At 41.6% G+C, this 19506-nt stretch overlaps 1 protein-coding gene across 2 annotated transcripts; it reads left to right on the plus strand.

Annotated features, from left to right (window-relative positions):
• Window positions 1-14846, plus strand: LOC109876572 (guanine nucleotide-binding protein G(q) subunit alpha). 2 transcript variants are annotated; one of them, XM_020468981.2, is made up of 7 exons: window positions 1-922; window positions 5436-5620; window positions 6822-6976; window positions 7256-7384; window positions 8520-8649; window positions 10050-10203; window positions 10343-14846. In XM_020468981.2, the coding sequence occupies exons 1-7, from the start codon at window positions 787-789 to the stop codon at window positions 10531-10533; spliced, it is 1080 nt and encodes a 359-aa protein (XP_020324570.1). In that variant the 5' UTR covers window positions 1-786; the 3' UTR covers window positions 10534-14846. The 2 variants fall into 2 exon arrangements, with proteins under 2 accessions (XP_020324570.1, XP_031674170.1); XM_031818310.1 differs by lacking the exon at window positions 1-922 and adding an exon at window positions 1321-1426 and having other exon boundaries at window positions 10343-11639.
• Window positions 14847-19506: the final 4660 nt, after the last annotated feature.

Here is a 19506-nt window from a genome sequence, read left to right on the forward strand (position 1 = left end):
CCGACGTCACCGGCTAGGAGTGGATGTCTCTGTTATAAAAACACATGGAGAATTAAGGACAGGGGAAGGCTGAACGAAAAACGTATTTTTTCCAACTTTATTTTAAGCAAACGTATAGCAGAATAATTTAAGTTTCCCTGTTTTTGAAAGCACACGGATGACGCGTTTTTCCGTTTTGGGAAGTAGGCTAATGTGAGATTGGTGCGTTTTTTCTTGTGTTTTTCTTTCGTCAGAGAGAAATAACAGTATTCCTGCCTTGCGGATTGGAGTGTAAATCCGCCATATTCGGCTTTACCACGTCCGGGAGTCGAGCAATTGGAAATAAAGCGAACACGTTTATTCATGTATTTTCTCATCGAATGGATTATGGGACTATTAGGATACGAAGACATGCTTTAAAAAATATATGTGAAGAGGATGACTGGGCAAGAATGAGAATGCTTATCACATAGAACATTACGTATGATTGTTTTAAACGGTGCTGATGATCATATTTAGAAGGAAAATCAGACTACCCAATTAGAATTTCTGACATTTAGTTAACTCCCCGAGCCACTGTTTGCTGCCTGACAGTCCGTCAGAAAGCGAAGCGAAACGGGGGGGCAACAATTTCTCAAATAGCCTATACATTTTACTCTCCCCCCAGGCTATGCCACTTTATAACGCGTCCATGTTTTTTTTGCAGCTGTAATGGCGTGATTTGATATCCGTAATATATATATTTTTTTTATCGCAACTGGAATCTGCGTAGTGCATAAAGAAGGAGGAAAGGTGATTTTTAAAAGAATGACCCTAGACGCCATAATGGCGTGTTGCCTAAGCGAGGAGGCGAAAGAATGCAGGCGGATCAACGACGAGATCGAAAGACAGCTCCGCCGGGATAAGAGGGATGCTCGCCGGGAATTGAAGCTGTTGCTTCTCGGTAAGCTAGTGGTGGTGATGATGAGTGATGAAAATAAAGGCGAAAATTCATTTTGGGTGGTGCTGCGCAAGCTACTCCTTAAAACCAGACTAACTTTGTAGCCAGCCACACATGCCAAATTGTAGCAGTTCTATCAATCTCAAGTATTCCAAAGCAATTGTATTTGAATATTGCTACCATTTAGAATACAAAAAAAAATCGCACGAACCATCCAACTATTCATTTCATTACGTAGTAACTAGGATGATAGACTTGTGGTGTCTGTCTGTTTACGGACGAGGCCAAAGTCTAGGCGTTTTATTGGTAGCAATTACAGGGTCGAGAAATCCTGCGCTAAACATGCGTTTACCTGCGCGGGGCACTACATATAACACATGTAGACGTTCTTGACTGTTTCCAGTCGGAACGTTTGGCCCAACAATCTGTGCACGCGACTCTCCCACGTCTCTGAATAAGACAGCCTTTTTTAAAGGCACACTCTGGGATACAGCTTTCTGTTCAATGGTAATTTCAATTCCTGACATTTAACCTAACCATTGACTCATGAATAATATAATTTATGAATGCTTAGCACAGCTGCCTTTTTCTATCACACCCCCAAAATATAAAGGTTTATTCGTGTTTACAAACATGAAGCAAGAAATAGGCTAATACCTTCAAAATATGTTTAAATCTATCATGTAGATGTCATGGATTGTCAGTCCTTGCATCTAGAGCTATGTCTATGAATTTGAGAGGGGTTACATTTCCCCAGCTCCATCCCTCAGCTTCTGTATAGGCCTATATCAGGAAAAGTGGCAGGTTTAATCTTTTACTAAGTTACTATTCAAGTCTGTCTGTTTTGATCCGTTTTGGATATAGGCCTGGCATACTGTATGATGAAAGTTACTTATGTAAAAAGCTGGGTTGTAAATGGACTTGGTTTGAAAGGGTCAGATGTCATCAAATCAACTCCTAGCTGCCTGAACTGAAAGCCAGCTCTGGGTCAGTAAACTGCATTTTCCTCACACTTTCTGCACGGCAGCAGCCGCAACAATTCTTTGAAATGCAGTATTGGTAATTCACAGAAGAAACAGGTCATTGTGAGGGGTCATTACTAACACACTAACAGTGATCGTTCACTTTAGTTTTATGGGTGTATCGAAGAAGTCCAACAGTTGTTAAACGACTCTGTCCCCAAATGAGTTTGTGGAGTGCATATACAGTGAACTTTCGCATTGTTGACATTTTTGCATCATTGACGTTCTTTAAGAAGAATGTAGCTCAGTTAGCCAGGATAGCAATAGTGTGCAATTGCAGCTCACAATTCAGTGTGTTCCTGCATGTGGGCATTCCTTGCTAGCTAGCGGGAGCGACACCGGTAAACAGTGTCCTTTGCTCCTACCTGCCAAACGCCTGCCCTCACCGTCGTTAACAGAATTGCAGGAAAACCGTGCCTGATTGGCGGGAGCGAAGGACACTGACTATCGGTCGCCTCCCACTAGCACAGCAGGGGGAGGCTGGGGTAACACGGTGTGTTAGCTAGCTTGATAGTTAGCGACACCGTGTGCTTGCTAGTTAACTAGCACACGGTGTTGCCCTCGCCTCCCGCTTGCTGTTTGCCAGAGTCCTCCTTAGGACTAGCTGGCTAAGCTAGCACACAGTGTCCTTCACTCCCGCCTGCCGAAAACTTGCCTTCGCAGTCGATAACAGAACTGCGTGAAAACGGTGCCTAACAGCCTTGGGGCAAAGGACACTGGCTACCCATGTACTGCTAGCTAGCTACCTTTGTCGGTTCCGCCCCTTCTTCTTGCATCCAACATTATTGTGCATTAACACCACCTACCGTACTGGAGAGCTTCCGCCTGTCCAAACTTAACATGTACCAATAGAAGTATAAAAAGGGGTTCCTGCAGATGCAGGAATGCCCACATGCAGGAACGCCCTGAATTGCGGAACATAATTGTAGCCTTCTCCAGAATAATAGGTTCCTAAGTCGCTGTAAGTCACTTTGGATAAACACTTCTGCTAAATGGCGTAGTTGTATTATTATTATATTGTAACTATACTAGAGCATTGGCCATGTGTCAGTTTCCTTACTTAAATGCAACCCCTCATACACCACTCAGAATACAGGGGGTCTCTAGAACCAGGCAAACCCTATAGAGTTCTGACACTCTACATTGAGTGCAAACAGGTGGGGTCTCAGTCTACTCATTGGCTCTTTGTCATCACAGAATAATTTTATTCCATTTGAATTTAAAATTCAGAAATGTAAAAACGTAATTTGTGTTCACTTTCTGAATTGACTGCCTTTAATTGAAATTGAGCCCAACCTTGCCTTAAAAGCGTCCACATGCTTCCCAGCCAAAACAGTTCAGAAGAGTTTGTGCATATATTATGAGGATGTTTTGGACTTTAGTGATGGTTTTTTCGGCTGTACAGGCACACCATTTTTTTTCTAGAGGCCAGCCGAAGTTCGGAGCTGAAGTCTACGCCCATTCGTTGGTGATTGGTCAACCGTAGTGATTCTTCAGTAAATTCTTTGTGGTCATTCAACGAGAGACTTTTTATGCACGTTTTCATTGGGAAATACTGCACCAAACATCTTAGTTAGATGAAAAATTGCATGACTAAGATCTCCTCTGCAAAATGATGACAGATTAATGACCGATTCTTAAATTATCTTAGATTAATTCAGACTATTTTGAGGAACTGTATACTGGCTACGGCATCTCAAAATGGACAAACAATACTATTGCAATTTTTCCAGTTTTTCAAGCGAAGGTCTTTTAAGAGAGTATGCCAGCACACTCGTTAGGTTCACCTAGACGACTTTGACTAACCGCCAGCCGAACTGAAGAATGCTGACGCCTTACCTAAAGTATCTTAATGTGACCACCCCTAAAGCAGTCTGTTTGTGAATTCAGGTGGGATCCTGGGTAACATGTATTCTATCACATACCATTGGAATGTCTGGTACAAGTGTATAGGATACTTCAGATGCATAATATAAGAACATCAATATTATAATAGAAAGCACTATAAATTAAATGTATTATGTTAGGCTACTTCATTATTATTTTATTTATCCTTGACCATCATTTGTGTTGTCTACAGCTACACGTCCTCATAGAAAGTAGATGCACAATTCACAGTAAAAAGAAATGCAAGCAGTCTGTCTATGATGTAATATTTCCAAAGTTGCGTTAGTTCCCTAAAAAATTACTTGTGTCAATGTTATGATGTAATCCGTGTGAGAGAAGCTGGTAGAGTGATGGGGGAAGACTGCTGCCTGGATACAGGCCAGCCTTATTCTGTGTTCGTAACCAAGTGGGAATTTACCACATAGGACTAGGAAAAATCCACTTGAACGACCCTCCAACTGGTAATTACTAGTGGGAAACTCGTCGATCATCCCTGAGCTCCGATTTCTACCACGTGCGGAACTCAAATGTCACCTACTAAGGAAATGACCTCAAACAGCATTTTTGGCAGTTAAATGTAACAAAACAGTATTTATAAAAAGCTAACTATAAATGTGTTTTTTTTTTACTCTTTAAATTGCTTACAAGCTTGATAGCTGTACATTTAGGTTATGGTTTACGCATCTTGTTGGCCGTTAGTCAATCAGCATTTATCAACGACTTCAAAGCACGTGAATGCATCCAACTGGTATTTACAACTTCACAACTGGTAAATCCCACCTCTCACTTGTTTACAAATGGAGCATTAGAACACAGTACTGGTCTCTATGGTTTAGGCCTGATTTACCTGCTGCTCTGTTTGTGACAATCACATCAATGCTCTATAGACATTGGTGTAAAGTACTTAAGTCAAAATACTTTACTACTTAAGTTGTTTTTTGGGGTATCTGTACTCTACTTTAGAGTCACTGCTACCGCTTGCTGTGCGGTAGCAGTGAGAACAGTCTATGACTAGGGTGGTAGAGGTACATTTAGGTTCTGTTGAGGACCCTTGTAAAGGATCTCTCCAGGATCCAGATCTAGAACTCACATCACAATAGTTATTGTATCCATGGAGATGTTGTTCTTGGTCACTGACCAGGCCAAGAAATCTAAGGAGCTGGCAGGAGCAGCTGGGAAAGGAGATTGAGAATGTGTGTGTGTGTCTAAATGTGAATAGGGCTGTAATAGGTGATTATGGTTTGTTTGTCTTGAGTCTGGGTCAGATGCTATCCTTGTCTGGATATAGTGCCTCGCACTTCTTCAATTACCCATTCCATTTCCAAGATGGCGTAGCAGTCAGACATCTTTGTCTTCGTCTTGTGTCCCGTGTGTTTATCTTTTATCTGTATATATATCTATTGTATTATTGACTGTGTGTTTGTTTATTCCATTTGTAACTCTGTCTTGTTGTTTGTGTCTCACTGTTTGCTTTATCTTGGCCAGGTCACAGTTGTAAATGAGAACTTGTTCTCAACTAGCCTATCTGGTTAAATAAAGGTAAAAAAAAAAAAAACATGTATTCCTTCCTTCCCCATCCTCAACTCACCCCTCTCCCCTTTTACCAGGTACTGGAGAGAGTGGGAAGAGCACCTTCATTAAACAGATGAGAATCATTCATGGCGCCGGCTACTCAGAGGAGGACAAGCGAGGCTTCACCAAGCTGGTGTACCAGAACATCTTTACTGCCATGCAGTCCATGATCCGTGCCACAGAGACCCTAAGGATCCCTTACAAATATGAGCACAACAAGGTAAGGAGGGAAAGAGGGAATGGAAGTGTGTGTGTGTGTGACAGTGAGAATGAGAGATGTGTTACTGAGAGTAATCTCCTCCTTTATGCTATCTTTCATGGAACAGTCATCCACAATCACATCCTGTCTGTTTTGGCACTTCCTGTGTCTTCCTGTCACGCTCATCCAACCCCCTTCCATGTCATCCAGACAAGGGTTTGTGTGTGAGTGAGAGGAAAGTCATCTGGTGGACTAAACCTAATTCTGCCTATTCGTTTGACCAAATAGTGGTGCTATCCCCTTTCGGTTACAAAAAGTTGGGTCTGCAGAAAAGAAAGTTCTCAAGTCACATCTAGAACTGCAGGTAATTCCACATGAAACTGGCCAATAGAGGAACTGAGACCTATCTGTTATCGACTGGCCAGGTCTCATTTGAATCCCTAGGCCTGGTGTGACATCTGACCATGTAGTCTCATGTTGTTATTTGAGGATCCGATGGTTCCATTATGTATGTTCAGTGGTTTATCTGTTGTTCGTTAGTGTTCATATAGTCTTATTGATTAAATCACAAGTGGCCTGTATTGTATATGAAGCCTGTGGTATTTTCCTGTTGTGCTGGCTTAACGATTGGATACTTTCAACAGGGGGCAGTAGCATGTCATTCCCAGGTTGTCACTAGGAAAAAACAATCACTTCCTTTTTGGGTTTTGGTAACAAGGTACAGTAGAAATAAGTCATGAGGTGAGGCCAGATAAGGAAGTGAAGACAGTCATGTGACATAGGGGAATTCATTTTCCTTTTTGTAAGTAACATTAGAATGTGATACTTCTGGAGTTGGGCTATGTGGTAGCTTCATATTAGGCCCTAAGAGTCATCTGTGGAACGGCATAGTGAAAGAAAAAGGCTGCGTTTTAGGTTATTTTTTTGCAGCTGTGCATCTCAGAAGATATGATATTATTGGACTTCCTGAGACGTTAATTAAACACCTCTCCCGGAGTCATGGGATCTGATCATCTGTGCACTACAATTGCAAAATAGACCACCTGGAACGCGGCCATACTCATCAACCGTCAAGATTGCCTGCCTCTGCCTGGGTTATGCTTTAGTCCCATTTCAGACACATAGAACCTTGAATTGATGCTATTTAATTGATATGTTTGTTTCTGTCGACTGAAAGTCTAACCTGGAGGTTAAACCTTAATCAGTTTTTTTCCTCTCTCAGGGCAACGCTAACGTGGTCCGAGAGGTGGATGTGGAGAAAGTCAGCACGTTGGCAAACCCCTACATAGACGCCATCAAGTGTTTATGGAACGATCCAGGCATCCAGGAAGCTTACGATAGGAGACGGGAGTACCAGCTGTCGGATTCTACCAAATAGTGAGTAAATGAGATCTCTAACTCTACTTATGAAGGCCATTCCTGCGAGTTGCTAACTTGAATCCCAGACAGACAACTTCAATGGTCACGATGTTATAAATACTGTGCTTTTATCTATGGTCAAATAGTTAGTAAATACAAGATTTCATGATCGACTGACTGTTCCCTAGGCTGCCAACTTAAAATGTCCGACCATGTCTTTGGTCATTTTTTTTCTTCTATACTTTCATATATTATCATCACCTGTCAGTGGGCACAATATTTTTTTGGTCTCCGTAGTTACATGAATGCGCTGGACCGGATCGCAGAGGCCTCTTACCTTCCCACCCAGCAGGATGTGCTGAGAGTTAGGGTCCCCACTACGGGCATCATTGAGTACCCCTTTGACCTCCAGAGTGTCATCTTCAGGTAAGCCAACCATCAAGCTCACTGGGCTATTCTATTCTAACAAAGGAACAATGGAATAGAATGACACCCTGAGATGAAGGATTGTCTCATTTCTCACACTAGCCACTGTGTACTATTCCACTTCCATAATGATGTAGTGGGGAGAACAGACCAGTGGGTAGAGCTCTATCAATTGATGTTATATTCTTGGGGTATCTACCCTCAGTGGCCAGTTAATTAGGTACACCCATCTAGTACCGGGGTGGACCCTACCTTTTCCTCCAGAACAGCTAGAGTTCTTCAGGGGATGGAAACGTTGCTCAATTGGTATCAAGCGACCTAATGTGTGCCAGGAAAACATTCCCTTCACCATTACACCAGGCAGGATGGGGCTATGGACTCCTGCTGCTTACGCCAAATCCTGACTCTGCCATCAGCATGATGCAACAGGAACCGGGATTCGTCAGAACAGGTGATGTTTCTCCACTCCTCCATTGTCCAGTGTTGGTGATTACATGCCCACTGGAGCCGCTTCTTGTTTCTAGCTAATAGGAGTGGAAGTCGGTGTGGTCATCTGCTGCAATAGCCCATCCGTGACAAGGACTGGCCAGTTGGGCATTCCGAGATGCAGTTCTTGACACCACTGTTGTAGTGTGCTGTTATTTTCACAATTCTCGCCATTCTCCTTCAACCTCTCATTAACGAGATATTTTCGACCACAGGACTGCCGCTGACTGGAAGTTTTTTTCTCTTTTTTCGCAGCATTCTCTGTAAAGTCTAGACACTTGTGCATGAAAAGCCCAGACGGCAGAGCGTTTCTGAGATACTGGAACCAACTAGCACTGACGAACATACCACGCTCAGGTCACTCGTTTTGCCCATTCTAATGTTCAATTGAACAGTAAGTGAATGCCTCGATGCCAGTCGGTCTGCTTTTATATAGCATCCCAAGACCACATGAGCACTGTCTGTAGGAGTGAACCATTTTGGCAATGGGGTGGTGTACCTAATAAATAGTGTGAAGTACCAGCTTGAAAGTTCACTAAAACAATGATCATGTAGCGAACACGAATAGGACCTACAGTATATTTCCATGCCAACTCGAGTGGTACTCTAGTCATCTGCACCTAACGTTGCTCCTCTGTTCCTATGACAGGATGGTGGACGTGGGGGGTCAGAGGTCAGAGAGGAGGAAGTGGATACACTGCTTTGAGAATGTCACATCCATCATGTTTCTGGTGGCACTAAGCGAGTATGACCAGGTGCTCGTAGAATCTGATAACGAGGTGAGCGTTGTTATTAACTGTACTGTATGTCTATTTAACACACACAACAGGGCCGGCGTTATGGGTGGGCCTTAGGGGGTCTGCCCTACCGTACTTCCTTAATATATAGTAAGACAGAGGGGCGCTGTATCGCTTGCTCAGATGCTTTCTCTAGTGAGTTTCTCTAGTGAGCTCAGATGCTTTCTCTAGTGAGTTTCAGCTACTTGCGAATTAAAGGAATGTTGGCGGGTGCACAGGATGCTGTTCAGATGCTGGAATGATTTTGGACGAACGTGCGAAAGTAACCTACTTTTTGAAGGGATTTGTTTGACAATCAGATGAAAAAATAGACTGTGTTAATGCCACATTAAAAAGGTAATACATTTTTACAGTTAATTGACATGTCTTTTACTATTAAACCCATAAAAACAAACAGGCGGTTCCGTGAAGAAAAATAAAAAACCTTACCCACCTATTAAATCAAAAATGCCCATCCAAATGATTCGTTCTGGCGCTGGCCCTGACACAAAGTTAACAGCAGCACTTTGCATAAAGTTACATCATTTGACAATAGGACTCCCAATAATATCCAAAAAAGCAAGTTAAATACAGGTCTCTGAAATGTTGTACAATTCTGTCACTCAAATTACATTATTACAATGGACAACATAATGTGTATCTGTGGCTATGGTCTTCTCTCTCAACTATGGTGTACAATAGACACGTGTATTAGAGGCACACTTCTGCGCTTTTGAAGGTGAAAGGCTTTTCCTTATTTAAAATAATGAAGAGTTATTTTTCCAGCTAGACTTCCCTTCCACTTGGAAAGCAGTTGTAAATTACTCCTGCAGCTGTTTCGAATACAGCCTCGGGGCGACAGAACTTCCTCAAAGGCACACCATCTGTTTGTTCCCAGCAGTTTCCAGCATGCTCTTGGTTTTTTCACTGCCTGTGTCCTTGGGGGAAATAACTGAGACCATTAAAACATCATGGTGACGATACAATAGAAACAGCATAGGACCAGTTGGTTGGATGTAAAGCTGTGAAATTTGATCGTTTTGTCACCTGTACTTCAGACCTCCATGCAAATCTGAGAATTGTGAGACCTGAAAGATTGCTTGTGGAGCACCGCACACAAATGAGCAGAGATTTGTGACAATACTCTTGTCTAAATGGATATGGCATCATAAAATGGACTTTGTGGATCACTTTAGGTGCGGTGTGTATCTATCAGTGAATGTAAAGGTTAAAAGAAAGTACATAGCAGGCCAGTGGTGAAATGAAAAGGCATCTGGAGACCATCTCTCTCTCTCTTTCTGATTTAAAGCCTGTACTTAATGGGATAGTGTAGCTGAACTATCCCTTTTTAATGAAAGCAGCTGGACTTAAACTGTGCTCTTCTACTCTCGTTTCTCTCTCAGAACCGAATGGAGGAAAGTAAAGCCTTGTTCAGGACCATCATCACATATCCCTGGTTCCAGAACTCTTCCGTCATCCTCTTCCTCAACAAGAAGGACCTCTTGGAGGAGAAGATCATGTACTCCCACCTGGTCGACTACTTCCCAGAGTTTGACGGTGAGTGGCCTCTGGGGAGAAATATAGTTCCTTTTTACTTAAAGCCCATGAGTATAATGGTTTATAACTTATTACACATTATAAAAAGGCTCATGAATGCTTTTAATAACAAGGCTTATAATATGTTTGTCTCTAATAGGTCCCCAGAGAGATGCCCAGGCTGGCCGCGAATTCATCCTGAAGATGTTTGTGGACCTGAACCCAGACAGCGACAAGATCATCTACTCCCACTTTACCTGCGCCACAGACACTGAGAACATCCGCTTTGTGTTCGCCGCTGTCAAAGACACCATCCTGCAGCTCAACCTGAAGGAGTACAACCTGGTGTGAAACCATAGAGTTCGAATATTAGAAGGGACTTCAGCATGAGCACAGCAAGGCTGGGGCCCCAGAGACCTTTCTCCAACTTACTCTGTCAAATCTGTGAAGAAAAAAAAAGAATGGTTGCATAATATTAATTTATTGCCATTGTTGACCCTTTTTTCTTTTTTTCTATTTCAAAGAACATGATTGAAGGATTTAGGGGGTTTGATGGTCACTGTTGGATGTGTAAAGCACAGTTCCTCCAATTATTCTAATTGTTTTTAGCTTTATTTTTTAAGACACTCAATGTGACTGCTGGGTTCTGTCCAATGCCTCTGAACTTGATTCCAAGGTGCTCCCGCCATTTAGTTTTTGATTCGATCTAGTCGGTCCATTCCAGCGCCAGTCTGTGGCCCCACTCTCTCCTGCTTGTCAACTAAGACCTCTGGAGTTCGAATTCATGAATGAACACATTTCTTCCCCTGACAGGGTGAAAAGTGTTGACACTGTGATTTCTTAAAATGATTGTTTTGATTATTGCATCCACTTTAGTACCGTTTGACGTGTACAATCAGCCACACAGTAGGGCAGGAGGTTAGGGCAGTCATTTAACTGGGCTGTATAGTGAGGGGGCATCATGATGCTCATCACCCATCGCAGTCCCTAGGGTCAGGAGTCAGTTATTTTGGAATCAAGTTGTGCTGTACCAGGCTTTTTAAGGTCCTATTTATTGCCGATGCCAAAAGGATGTAGCGTCAACTCGAGGCTCCCTTTCACGCTGTTAACTAGAAAGAGTGTTGGAGGCAAGACAGGACACAGCCTTTTGAAGGATCCAAGAGTTTACCATGTGCACGTGTTTCACCACGTTTTTGGTTAGACTTTTCTCCCCCATCTTGTATTAATTGTTGAATGCCAAAAACCACTTGTTTGAGTCAGTAAGCCAAGCCTGACAAAACACTCATTCACTGGAGTCCATAGGGTCGTTGTTGTTAATGGCAATCGTAGTGGCCATTGAGGATATGATAATACTATTGACAGTAGAAGCTGAACTCCGCTAGTGACCGGTTGTGAGTGTGGACGGTTGTAACCATAAGCCCCTTTTTATTAAAGGCTTGAGTTTGGAAATCCTTAAAGTATGAAATGGTTATTTTATTTTGCCCAGACAGAGGCAGGGACTGGCGGATGGAGGACCTTGCTCTGCTGATGGGTGACAGTCAGATGTGAGAATCTGCCTTTGAAAGGAGGTTATTCTCTTGTAGAGGGGCTGCTAGTCTTCTCTCACTGCCTGGACTGAGCTGGGCCACCGCAAATGCAGCTATGGCAGCCAGTCATAGCTCCGAGGTCTCACGTACACTGAGCAACCACAATGCAGCTGTGTCCTTTTGTTGTACGATCACAGCACGGCTGTCCGACTGTTTTAGTTTGTTAGCAGTGGAGATGATTAGTTGTTTCCCACGTTAAAGGGGGCGGAGCATTGATTTGTACCTAAGTAATCCCTCACTTCTCAGTGGCTCTGACCCCCAGTTATTTCTGAGTATATCTTCTTGTAACAATGCCCTAAGCCGGTAATTGACATTGAAGCATAGTGCAATTATGAATGCTATAATCATTGTACATCTCTCTCATTTATATATACAGTTGAAGTTGGAAGTTTACATACACTTAGATTGGAGTCAATAAAACTCGTTTTTCAACCACTCCAAACTTCTTGTTAACGAACTATGGTTTTAGCAAGTCGGTTAGGACATCTACTTTGTGCATGACACAAGAAATTTCTCCAACAATTGCTTACAGACAGATTATTTCCCTTATAATTCACTATCACAATTCCAGTGGGTCAGAAGTTTACATACACTAAGCTGACTGTGCCTTTAAACAGCTTGGAAAATTCCAGAAAATGATGTCATGGCTTTAGAAGCTTCTGATAGCCTAATTGACATAATTTGAGTCAATTGAAGGTGTACCTGTGGATGTATTTCAAGGCCTACCTTAACTCTGGTCCTTTTTGCTTGACATCATGGGAAAATCAAAGGAAAATCAGCCAAGACTTCAGAAAAACAATTGTAGAACTCCACAAGTCTGGTTCATCTGTGGGAGCAATTTCTAAACGCCTGAAGGTACCACGTTCATCTGTACAAACACCATGGGACCACGCATCTATCATACCTCTCAGAAAGGACACACGTTCTGTCTCCTAGAGATGAACATACTTTGGTGTGAAAAGTGCAAATCAATCCCAGAACAACAGCAAAGGACCTTGTGAAGATGCTGGAGGAAACGGGTACAAAAGTATCTATATCCACAGTAAAACAAGTCCTATATCGACATAACCTGAAAGGTCGCTCTGCAAGGAAGAAGCCACTGCTCCTGAACTGCCTTAAAAAAGCCAGACTACTGTTTGCAACTGCACATGGGGACCAAGATTGTACTTTTTGGAGAAATGTCCTCTGGTCTGATGAAACAAAAATAGAACTGTATGGCCATAATGACCATCGTTATGTTTGGAGGAAAATGGGGGAGGCTTGCAAGCTGAAGAACACCATCCCAACCGTGAAGAACAGGGGTGGCAGCATCATGTTGTGGGGGTGCTTTGCTGCAGGAGGGACTGGTGCACTTCACAAAATAGATGACATCATGAGGGAAGAAAATTATGTGGATATATTGAAGCAACATTTCAAGACATCAGTCGGGAAGTTAAAGCTTGGTTGCAAATGGGTCTTCCAAATGGACAATGACCCCAAGCATACTTCCAAAGTGGCAAAATGGCTTAAGGACAACAAAGTCAGGGTATTGGAGTGGCCATCAGAAATCCCTGACCTCAACCCTATAGAACATTTCTGGGCTGAACAGAAAATGCGTTTGCAAGCAAGGAGGCCTATAAACCTGACTCAGTTACACCTGCTCTGTCAGGAGGAATGGGCCAAAATTCACTCATTTTATTGTGGGAAGCTTGTGGAAGGCTATCCAAAACGTTTTACCCAAGTTAAACAATTTAAAAGCAATGCTACCAAATACTAATTGAGTGTATGTAAACTTCTGACCCACTGGGAATGTGATGAAATAAATCACTCTCTATTATTCTGACATTTCACATTCTTAAAATAAAGTGGTGATCCTAACCGACCTAAGACAGGGAATTTTTACTGTGATTAAATGTCAGGAATTGTGAAAAACTGAGTTTAAATGTATTTGGCTAACGTGTATGTAAACTTCTTACTTCAACTGTATGGCAGCATCCATGTTGGCTTTGTAATCATTACTTTTTTTGCCAGATTGAATGTGCAATATTGAAAATATGTATGTCTAATATATGGCTAATTAATTTGTGAAAAAACATGTTTTTAAGAGGAGAATGTATATATTTTTTTGCCATTTTTCAACAAGAAACCAAGTGCAGTTTTAGATCTGCATAATGAGCAATCAATATGATCTAACGGAACGGTTTGCCAGAAGCTGCAATATCTTTTGTTCATTCACTTTTGTATGAAAGAATGCAGACTCCAATTACAGGGCTAATTCCATTGGTTTAGACCGAAATACTGGCTTCAGGAAATGAGCACTTGTCCTAAGTATTACTAGATGAGTGTTTTGAAAACACTTAATTTCTTCCTTTCCTCATTGGAGTAGTCACTGATCTAGCATGATTGGATATGTTAAAGCAAGAATCCCACTGGTCACAGATGTGAGTTGAACGCCTAGTTTAGATTTTTCATTTGTTTGAGTTGTCAACTAATGTGAATTCAATGTGAAATCAACAAAAAACACCATGTCATTGGATTTAGGTTAAAAGTTATGTGAATAAAACATTCTCTTACAATGTTTTTTTCCCCCCCCGAAACCAATCAGTTTTCCAAGTAGATTTTCCAAGTTTGAGTTGAAATTACTAAAACAACATTGATTTAATCAGTTTTTGTCCACTGGGATCCCACTGCCAAATGAGTGATTTCTCCAAGGAAGGGAGGCAGGAAGGATGTATGAAAGTATTCAAACAGGGCTTTGGTTTCCCCTAGTCCTCCCCACACTGGGACTACTGTGTTCCGTTGGGGCTTATTGTTCAGGGGCCATTTGTCGTAATGCTGCACCCCCTGAAGTTTCTTATGTTCATGTTTAAGACTGAGCTCTGACCAAGCAACGGTTCCAATGCCCAGTAAGAAAGAGTAAGCTGTTATAGCCTCTCAAAAATACCTTCCAGTGTCTTTTTGCTGTCGAGGGTCCACGAAAACAACCCTAGATTAGAACCATTCCGAGTTCCAACATGCTTGAACCTATCCTGGATTGTGTTCATTAGGCATGCAACGGCAAATGTTTTCGAAAAATAAAGAGTTTGTTATTGGACAAGGCCAGGTTTGTCAGTTTTATTCTATTTGGTGCCTAATGAGCATGACCCAGATCAGATTCCTTCAGATCTGTAACATTGAAGGAGTAGGGGGCAGGGGCTAGGGAATGGGACGTGGGGGTGTATTTTTACCAGCACTTGATTACCAGAGTGGGTCATGGGTTAGAATGCAGGTAGGGGATCAAATGTGGCACTCTCCATAATGGCACGTGCACCACGCTCACAACATGCTAGGCACACACATTTGTTTGAATAGATTTCAAATCCAGTTGAGGAATGTACATTAACAGAAGCTTTTGCATTTCTTTTGATGGCCAATCATCAGAATGTACATTCTTTCAAATGTATTTATGAACTACATAGAAGTGATAGAAAAAAGTTCACATGTGCATGTGCCTCCTGCTCTTATTTAATTAAGGAACACTTCATCATGTTTCCGCTCTCTAAATGAGTATGTATGACACCTGTATGAACATGTTTCAGTATTCACATCGAGACCAGAAGGCTATGTCACGAAGCCAGCCAGAAAGTAACAGGAAAGACAGCTAAATGTATATTTGAAGCGTACACGCACACACACACACAAACCAAGTGAGTGTAGATAGATGCCATAAAGGGTGGCAGATAACCGCTAGGCTAAGAGTGTAGGGCCAGTAACCAAAAGGTTGCTGGTTCAAATTTCACTCTAGGTGAAATTTGCCCTTGAGCAAGGAACTTAAGCATAATTACTTCTCAAAGGCACTCTGGATAAGAGTTCAATTAAAATAATGAATTCCTTTCCTAGAGGTGCTTGACAGATATTTACCTTGTGAGGTCACTGGCTTTGGTGCAATAGAGACCATGACAAGGAACAACTTGTGCAACTAGGCTATGGAATTGCGTGACAAAACAGAGTGATGGCCTCTATTAAAAAGAGGAGGATTCCAACAGTTTTCTATAGGCTAGGCCTACTATGTTATTTCTCAACTTGTCCTAATATTAAGCACATTGCTTCTCTTTACAACAGGAGTATAGCCTACCTGGCTGGCATGAAAATGAACCATGGGAAAAGTGTCCTCCATTTGCTATTTAAGTGCATAGATGAAATGTTGTTTTTTCCTCCTTGCTCCTGTTTCGAGACAGGTGCATGATAATGGTACATTCTAAATCAAAACAAATGTAACACATTATTTAGTATATGTAAAGACAAAATTAAATCAAGAATAGTCTGATAGGTGACAATATTAGCCTATCACTTGTAAATGTTGACCAGCTTGTGGGCAGTAAGTAAGGCAAGAAACAGTGCATGGCTTTTTTTTGCAACGTTTTCAAATCATAGCCTAGCTCATAGGCCTATATGTTTTGAAAAGGTTAGAATCACAACTAAAGTGGCCAAATAACTTCTTAAAATTAATCACATGAATCTGCTTTACAACTGGCGTAGAGCCTAACTGGCATACATATGCAGTGTGTGAGTTTCAGATCTGGGGAAGATCATTTCAACATAAAAATGCACCTTTATTTAAAAAAAAGCATTACATGCATAATCGCATTTGTGGTGACTTTCCCATTAATGCAACATTTGAGCTTATAGGCTACTGCCATGTGAGCATGTCTGCGCTTATAATGTGAAGAAATAGCCTAATAGTTTATCAACATTTTAACGTTTTGATCTGTTGCGTCAGCCTCATTGCTTAAATTATTTTTTTGTGATGCTAGTGGTTGTATTAATTTGGGATCTATCGCATCCCACATCTGTCCCAGACTAGGTTTGGAATATTTCCTTCTATCACAGAATAGGTAAACTTTTGCACCATAGGGGATAGTAGATTGACATAGGCTAGAGCTTTTGCTGTTTGTTAGGTCAACTCATCTTGTTGGTTGACGAAAAGTAAATGTGGACAGTTCTTCCAATATCTTCAATATGCGCCTCGGTTTGGATAAGAACACGCGCAGTTGCGTCCCGAATGTATCTGTCTTCACTGGTCACATGACCGAGAGCCATGTGAGTGAGAGGGCATTCCGAGCATGCAGACGGTAGAAGGGAATTATAATTATTATATTCAGTCCAAGGACACAACGGACCACTGTCCGTAAAATGCATGGATTTTTTTAGGAGGCATTCAGACCACACAAAGGGGATGCCACCGGGAAACTCGAGGCATTATCAAGTGCTTGTCGAATTGTGACTGAGAGACTGATAAAGTGCATATAGCCTGCGCAAAAAAAAAAGCAGAGCTCTTGCCTTTCAAGCGACTTTTTTCAAATCATCATTAGAGTCACATCATGCAGACTTAGAATGTATTAAAAATCAAACCATATAGCCCAACGTTCGTATCATAACTTAAGTTACATTAATAACTCTAAATTAAGCATATCGGAGTATGTTTCTTAGTTAACTGCTCAACACAGAATAGCCGCATGTGCGTACTACCTCAAATTGTTTTGAGAAAATATTGTTTCTATTTTATTCAGCTTTGTTCAATTGAATTCTTTATACTATAAATTAATGCCACAGAATTCTAAGCAAATCTTGTCTGCTAAATGAACTAATGTAACCCACAGCCATATGGCATGGCCAGATCACAGCCTCACATAATGACAACTCAAAGTATGCTATTCTGTTCTTAAGAAATAGACTACATTTTCTTAATATCATGTTTCTTTAAACCTGTCTAAAATAATATTGGAATTATTGTGATGGTACATTTATTAAATATAGATGTTCCAAAGGTCTGCCTCAGTGGCTTGCAGGCTATGCCTGGAAGGCAGAAGCTAAATGTTTTTTTAAATGTTAATTCACGGTCAATTACCATGAGACTGGCAGTTATTTGCTTTACAATCACCGGCTGACAAAATTTCATGACCATCACAGCCCTACTCACAACCGCAGACCACGTGTACCCACGCCATCCCAGGATCTCCACATCTGGCTTCTTCATCTGTGAGATCATCTGAGAACGGCCACCTGGACAGCTGATGAAATTGAGGAGTAATTCTGTCTTTAATAAAGCCCTTTTGTGGGGAAAAACTGATTCTGATTGGCTGGGCCTGGCTCCCAAGTGGGTGGGCCTATTCCCTCCCAGGCACACCCATGGCCATGCCCTTCCCAGTCATGAAATCCATTGATTAGGGCCTAATGAATTTATTTCAGTTGACTGATTTCCTCCTGTAACTCAGTAAAATCAGTTAAATTGTTGCATGTTGCGTTTATATTTTTTGTTCAGTATTATTAGCCAAAATAGATAATTAAACGAATCTATTTCTAAAGCAGGAAGACTAAATTGGAAGTCTTGATTTAGTGTTATATTTGTCATATGAGGCTAGGTATTATAGAAACATAACAGTGCCTTAGTCTCCTTGTAACTACAGGTAACTGCCAAAATATTGGAAACACCAACATAAAGTGTCTTAATAGGGTATTGGGCAACCATGAGCCGCCGAAACAGCTTCAATGCGCCTTGGCATAGATTCTACACGTGTCTGGAACTCTACTGGAGGGATGTGACACCATTCCTCCATGACAAATTCCATATATTTTTTTAATGGTGGTGGAAAACAGTGTCTGAGGCGCAGCTCCAGAATCTGTTAAATTGGGTTAACATCTGGTGACACACACCCACACCCTTTAAACCCCCTATGCTCCTCTGAGATCTCTTCTAGCCATGGTAGCCAAAATAATGGGCAACTGGGCATTTTTATACATGATCCTAAGCATGATGGGATGTTTTAATTGCTTAAATAACTCAGGAACCACACCTGTGTGAAAGCACCTGCTCTCAATTTACTCAACCTGGTCTTAGGGATAGACATAACATACTGTAACGACCCTGGGTTTATAAGCGCGGAAATCGACTCTGCCGCTTGAGCATGCTTTTGCGACACACCCTTGCCGAACCCTCGAAGGTCGAGGGTTTGAGACCTACTCCCTGCTGTTTCATTACAATACTGTAGAAAATGTAAATCCTGGACACTCCAATTAGTATGATATGTTATGTTTCATATGGTATGTATTAATTTGTGGATTTCCATCATCCATATCGTATGATATGTTACGAATTACAATTCGTATGTTATGTTCAGAATTGCAATTTTCAGAACACATGTTATTTGACAAATTCCAATTTGTTGTGGCTAACATTAGCTAGGTGGCTAACATTAGCAAGGCTTGGAGTTAGGGGTAAGGTTAGGGTTAGTAGTTAGGTTACTAAGTAGCTGCAAAGTTGCTAATTAGCTAAAATGCTAAAGTTTTCCTTGATGCGATTCGAAAACACAACCTTTGGGTTACTAGATGTTCACTAGGAGTTAGGGTAAGGGGTTAAGGTTAGGAGTTAGGTTAAAGGGTTAAGGTTAGGGTTAGCTAACATGCTAAGTAGTTACAAAGTTGCTAAGTAGCTAAAATGGTCCATGATAGGATTTGAACATGCAACCTTCGGGTTGCCGGATGTTAGCAGTATACGCCCAACCATCCACCCCACTTTCACTTTTGCCATAAGTAACCTTCTGTCTTATGTAACCATACCAAAAATAACATAACATACTAATTTGAGTGTCCTGGATTTACCTTTACTATATTAGGTCGAGTCTATGAGACCAGGCTGATACTTGAGTAAATGAGGGATACAAAGTGTGTTACCTGTATGTAACCATCCCGCAGGGGATCTACTGGGTGTAAGGCGCGCCCG

The sequence above is a fragment of the Oncorhynchus kisutch genome, linkage group LG3 (assembly GCF_002021735.2).
Source record: "Oncorhynchus kisutch isolate 150728-3 linkage group LG3, Okis_V2, whole genome shotgun sequence".
Lineage (NCBI taxonomy): Eukaryota > Metazoa > Chordata > Actinopteri > Salmoniformes > Salmonidae > Oncorhynchus > Oncorhynchus kisutch.

Coding starts and splice junctions, on each gene's coding strand:
- LOC109876572 (XM_020468981.2), top strand. CDS start 787: ATGACCCTAGACGCCATAATGGCGTGTTGCCTAAGCGAGGAGGCGAAA. Junction 6,977..7,255: donor CTGTCGGATTCTACCAAATA/GTGAGTAAATGA, acceptor TGGTCTCCGTAG/TTACATGAATGCGCTGGACC. Junction 8,650..10,049: donor TCGTAGAATCTGATAACGAG/GTGAGCGTTGTT, acceptor TTTCTCTCTCAG/AACCGAATGGAGGAAAGTAA.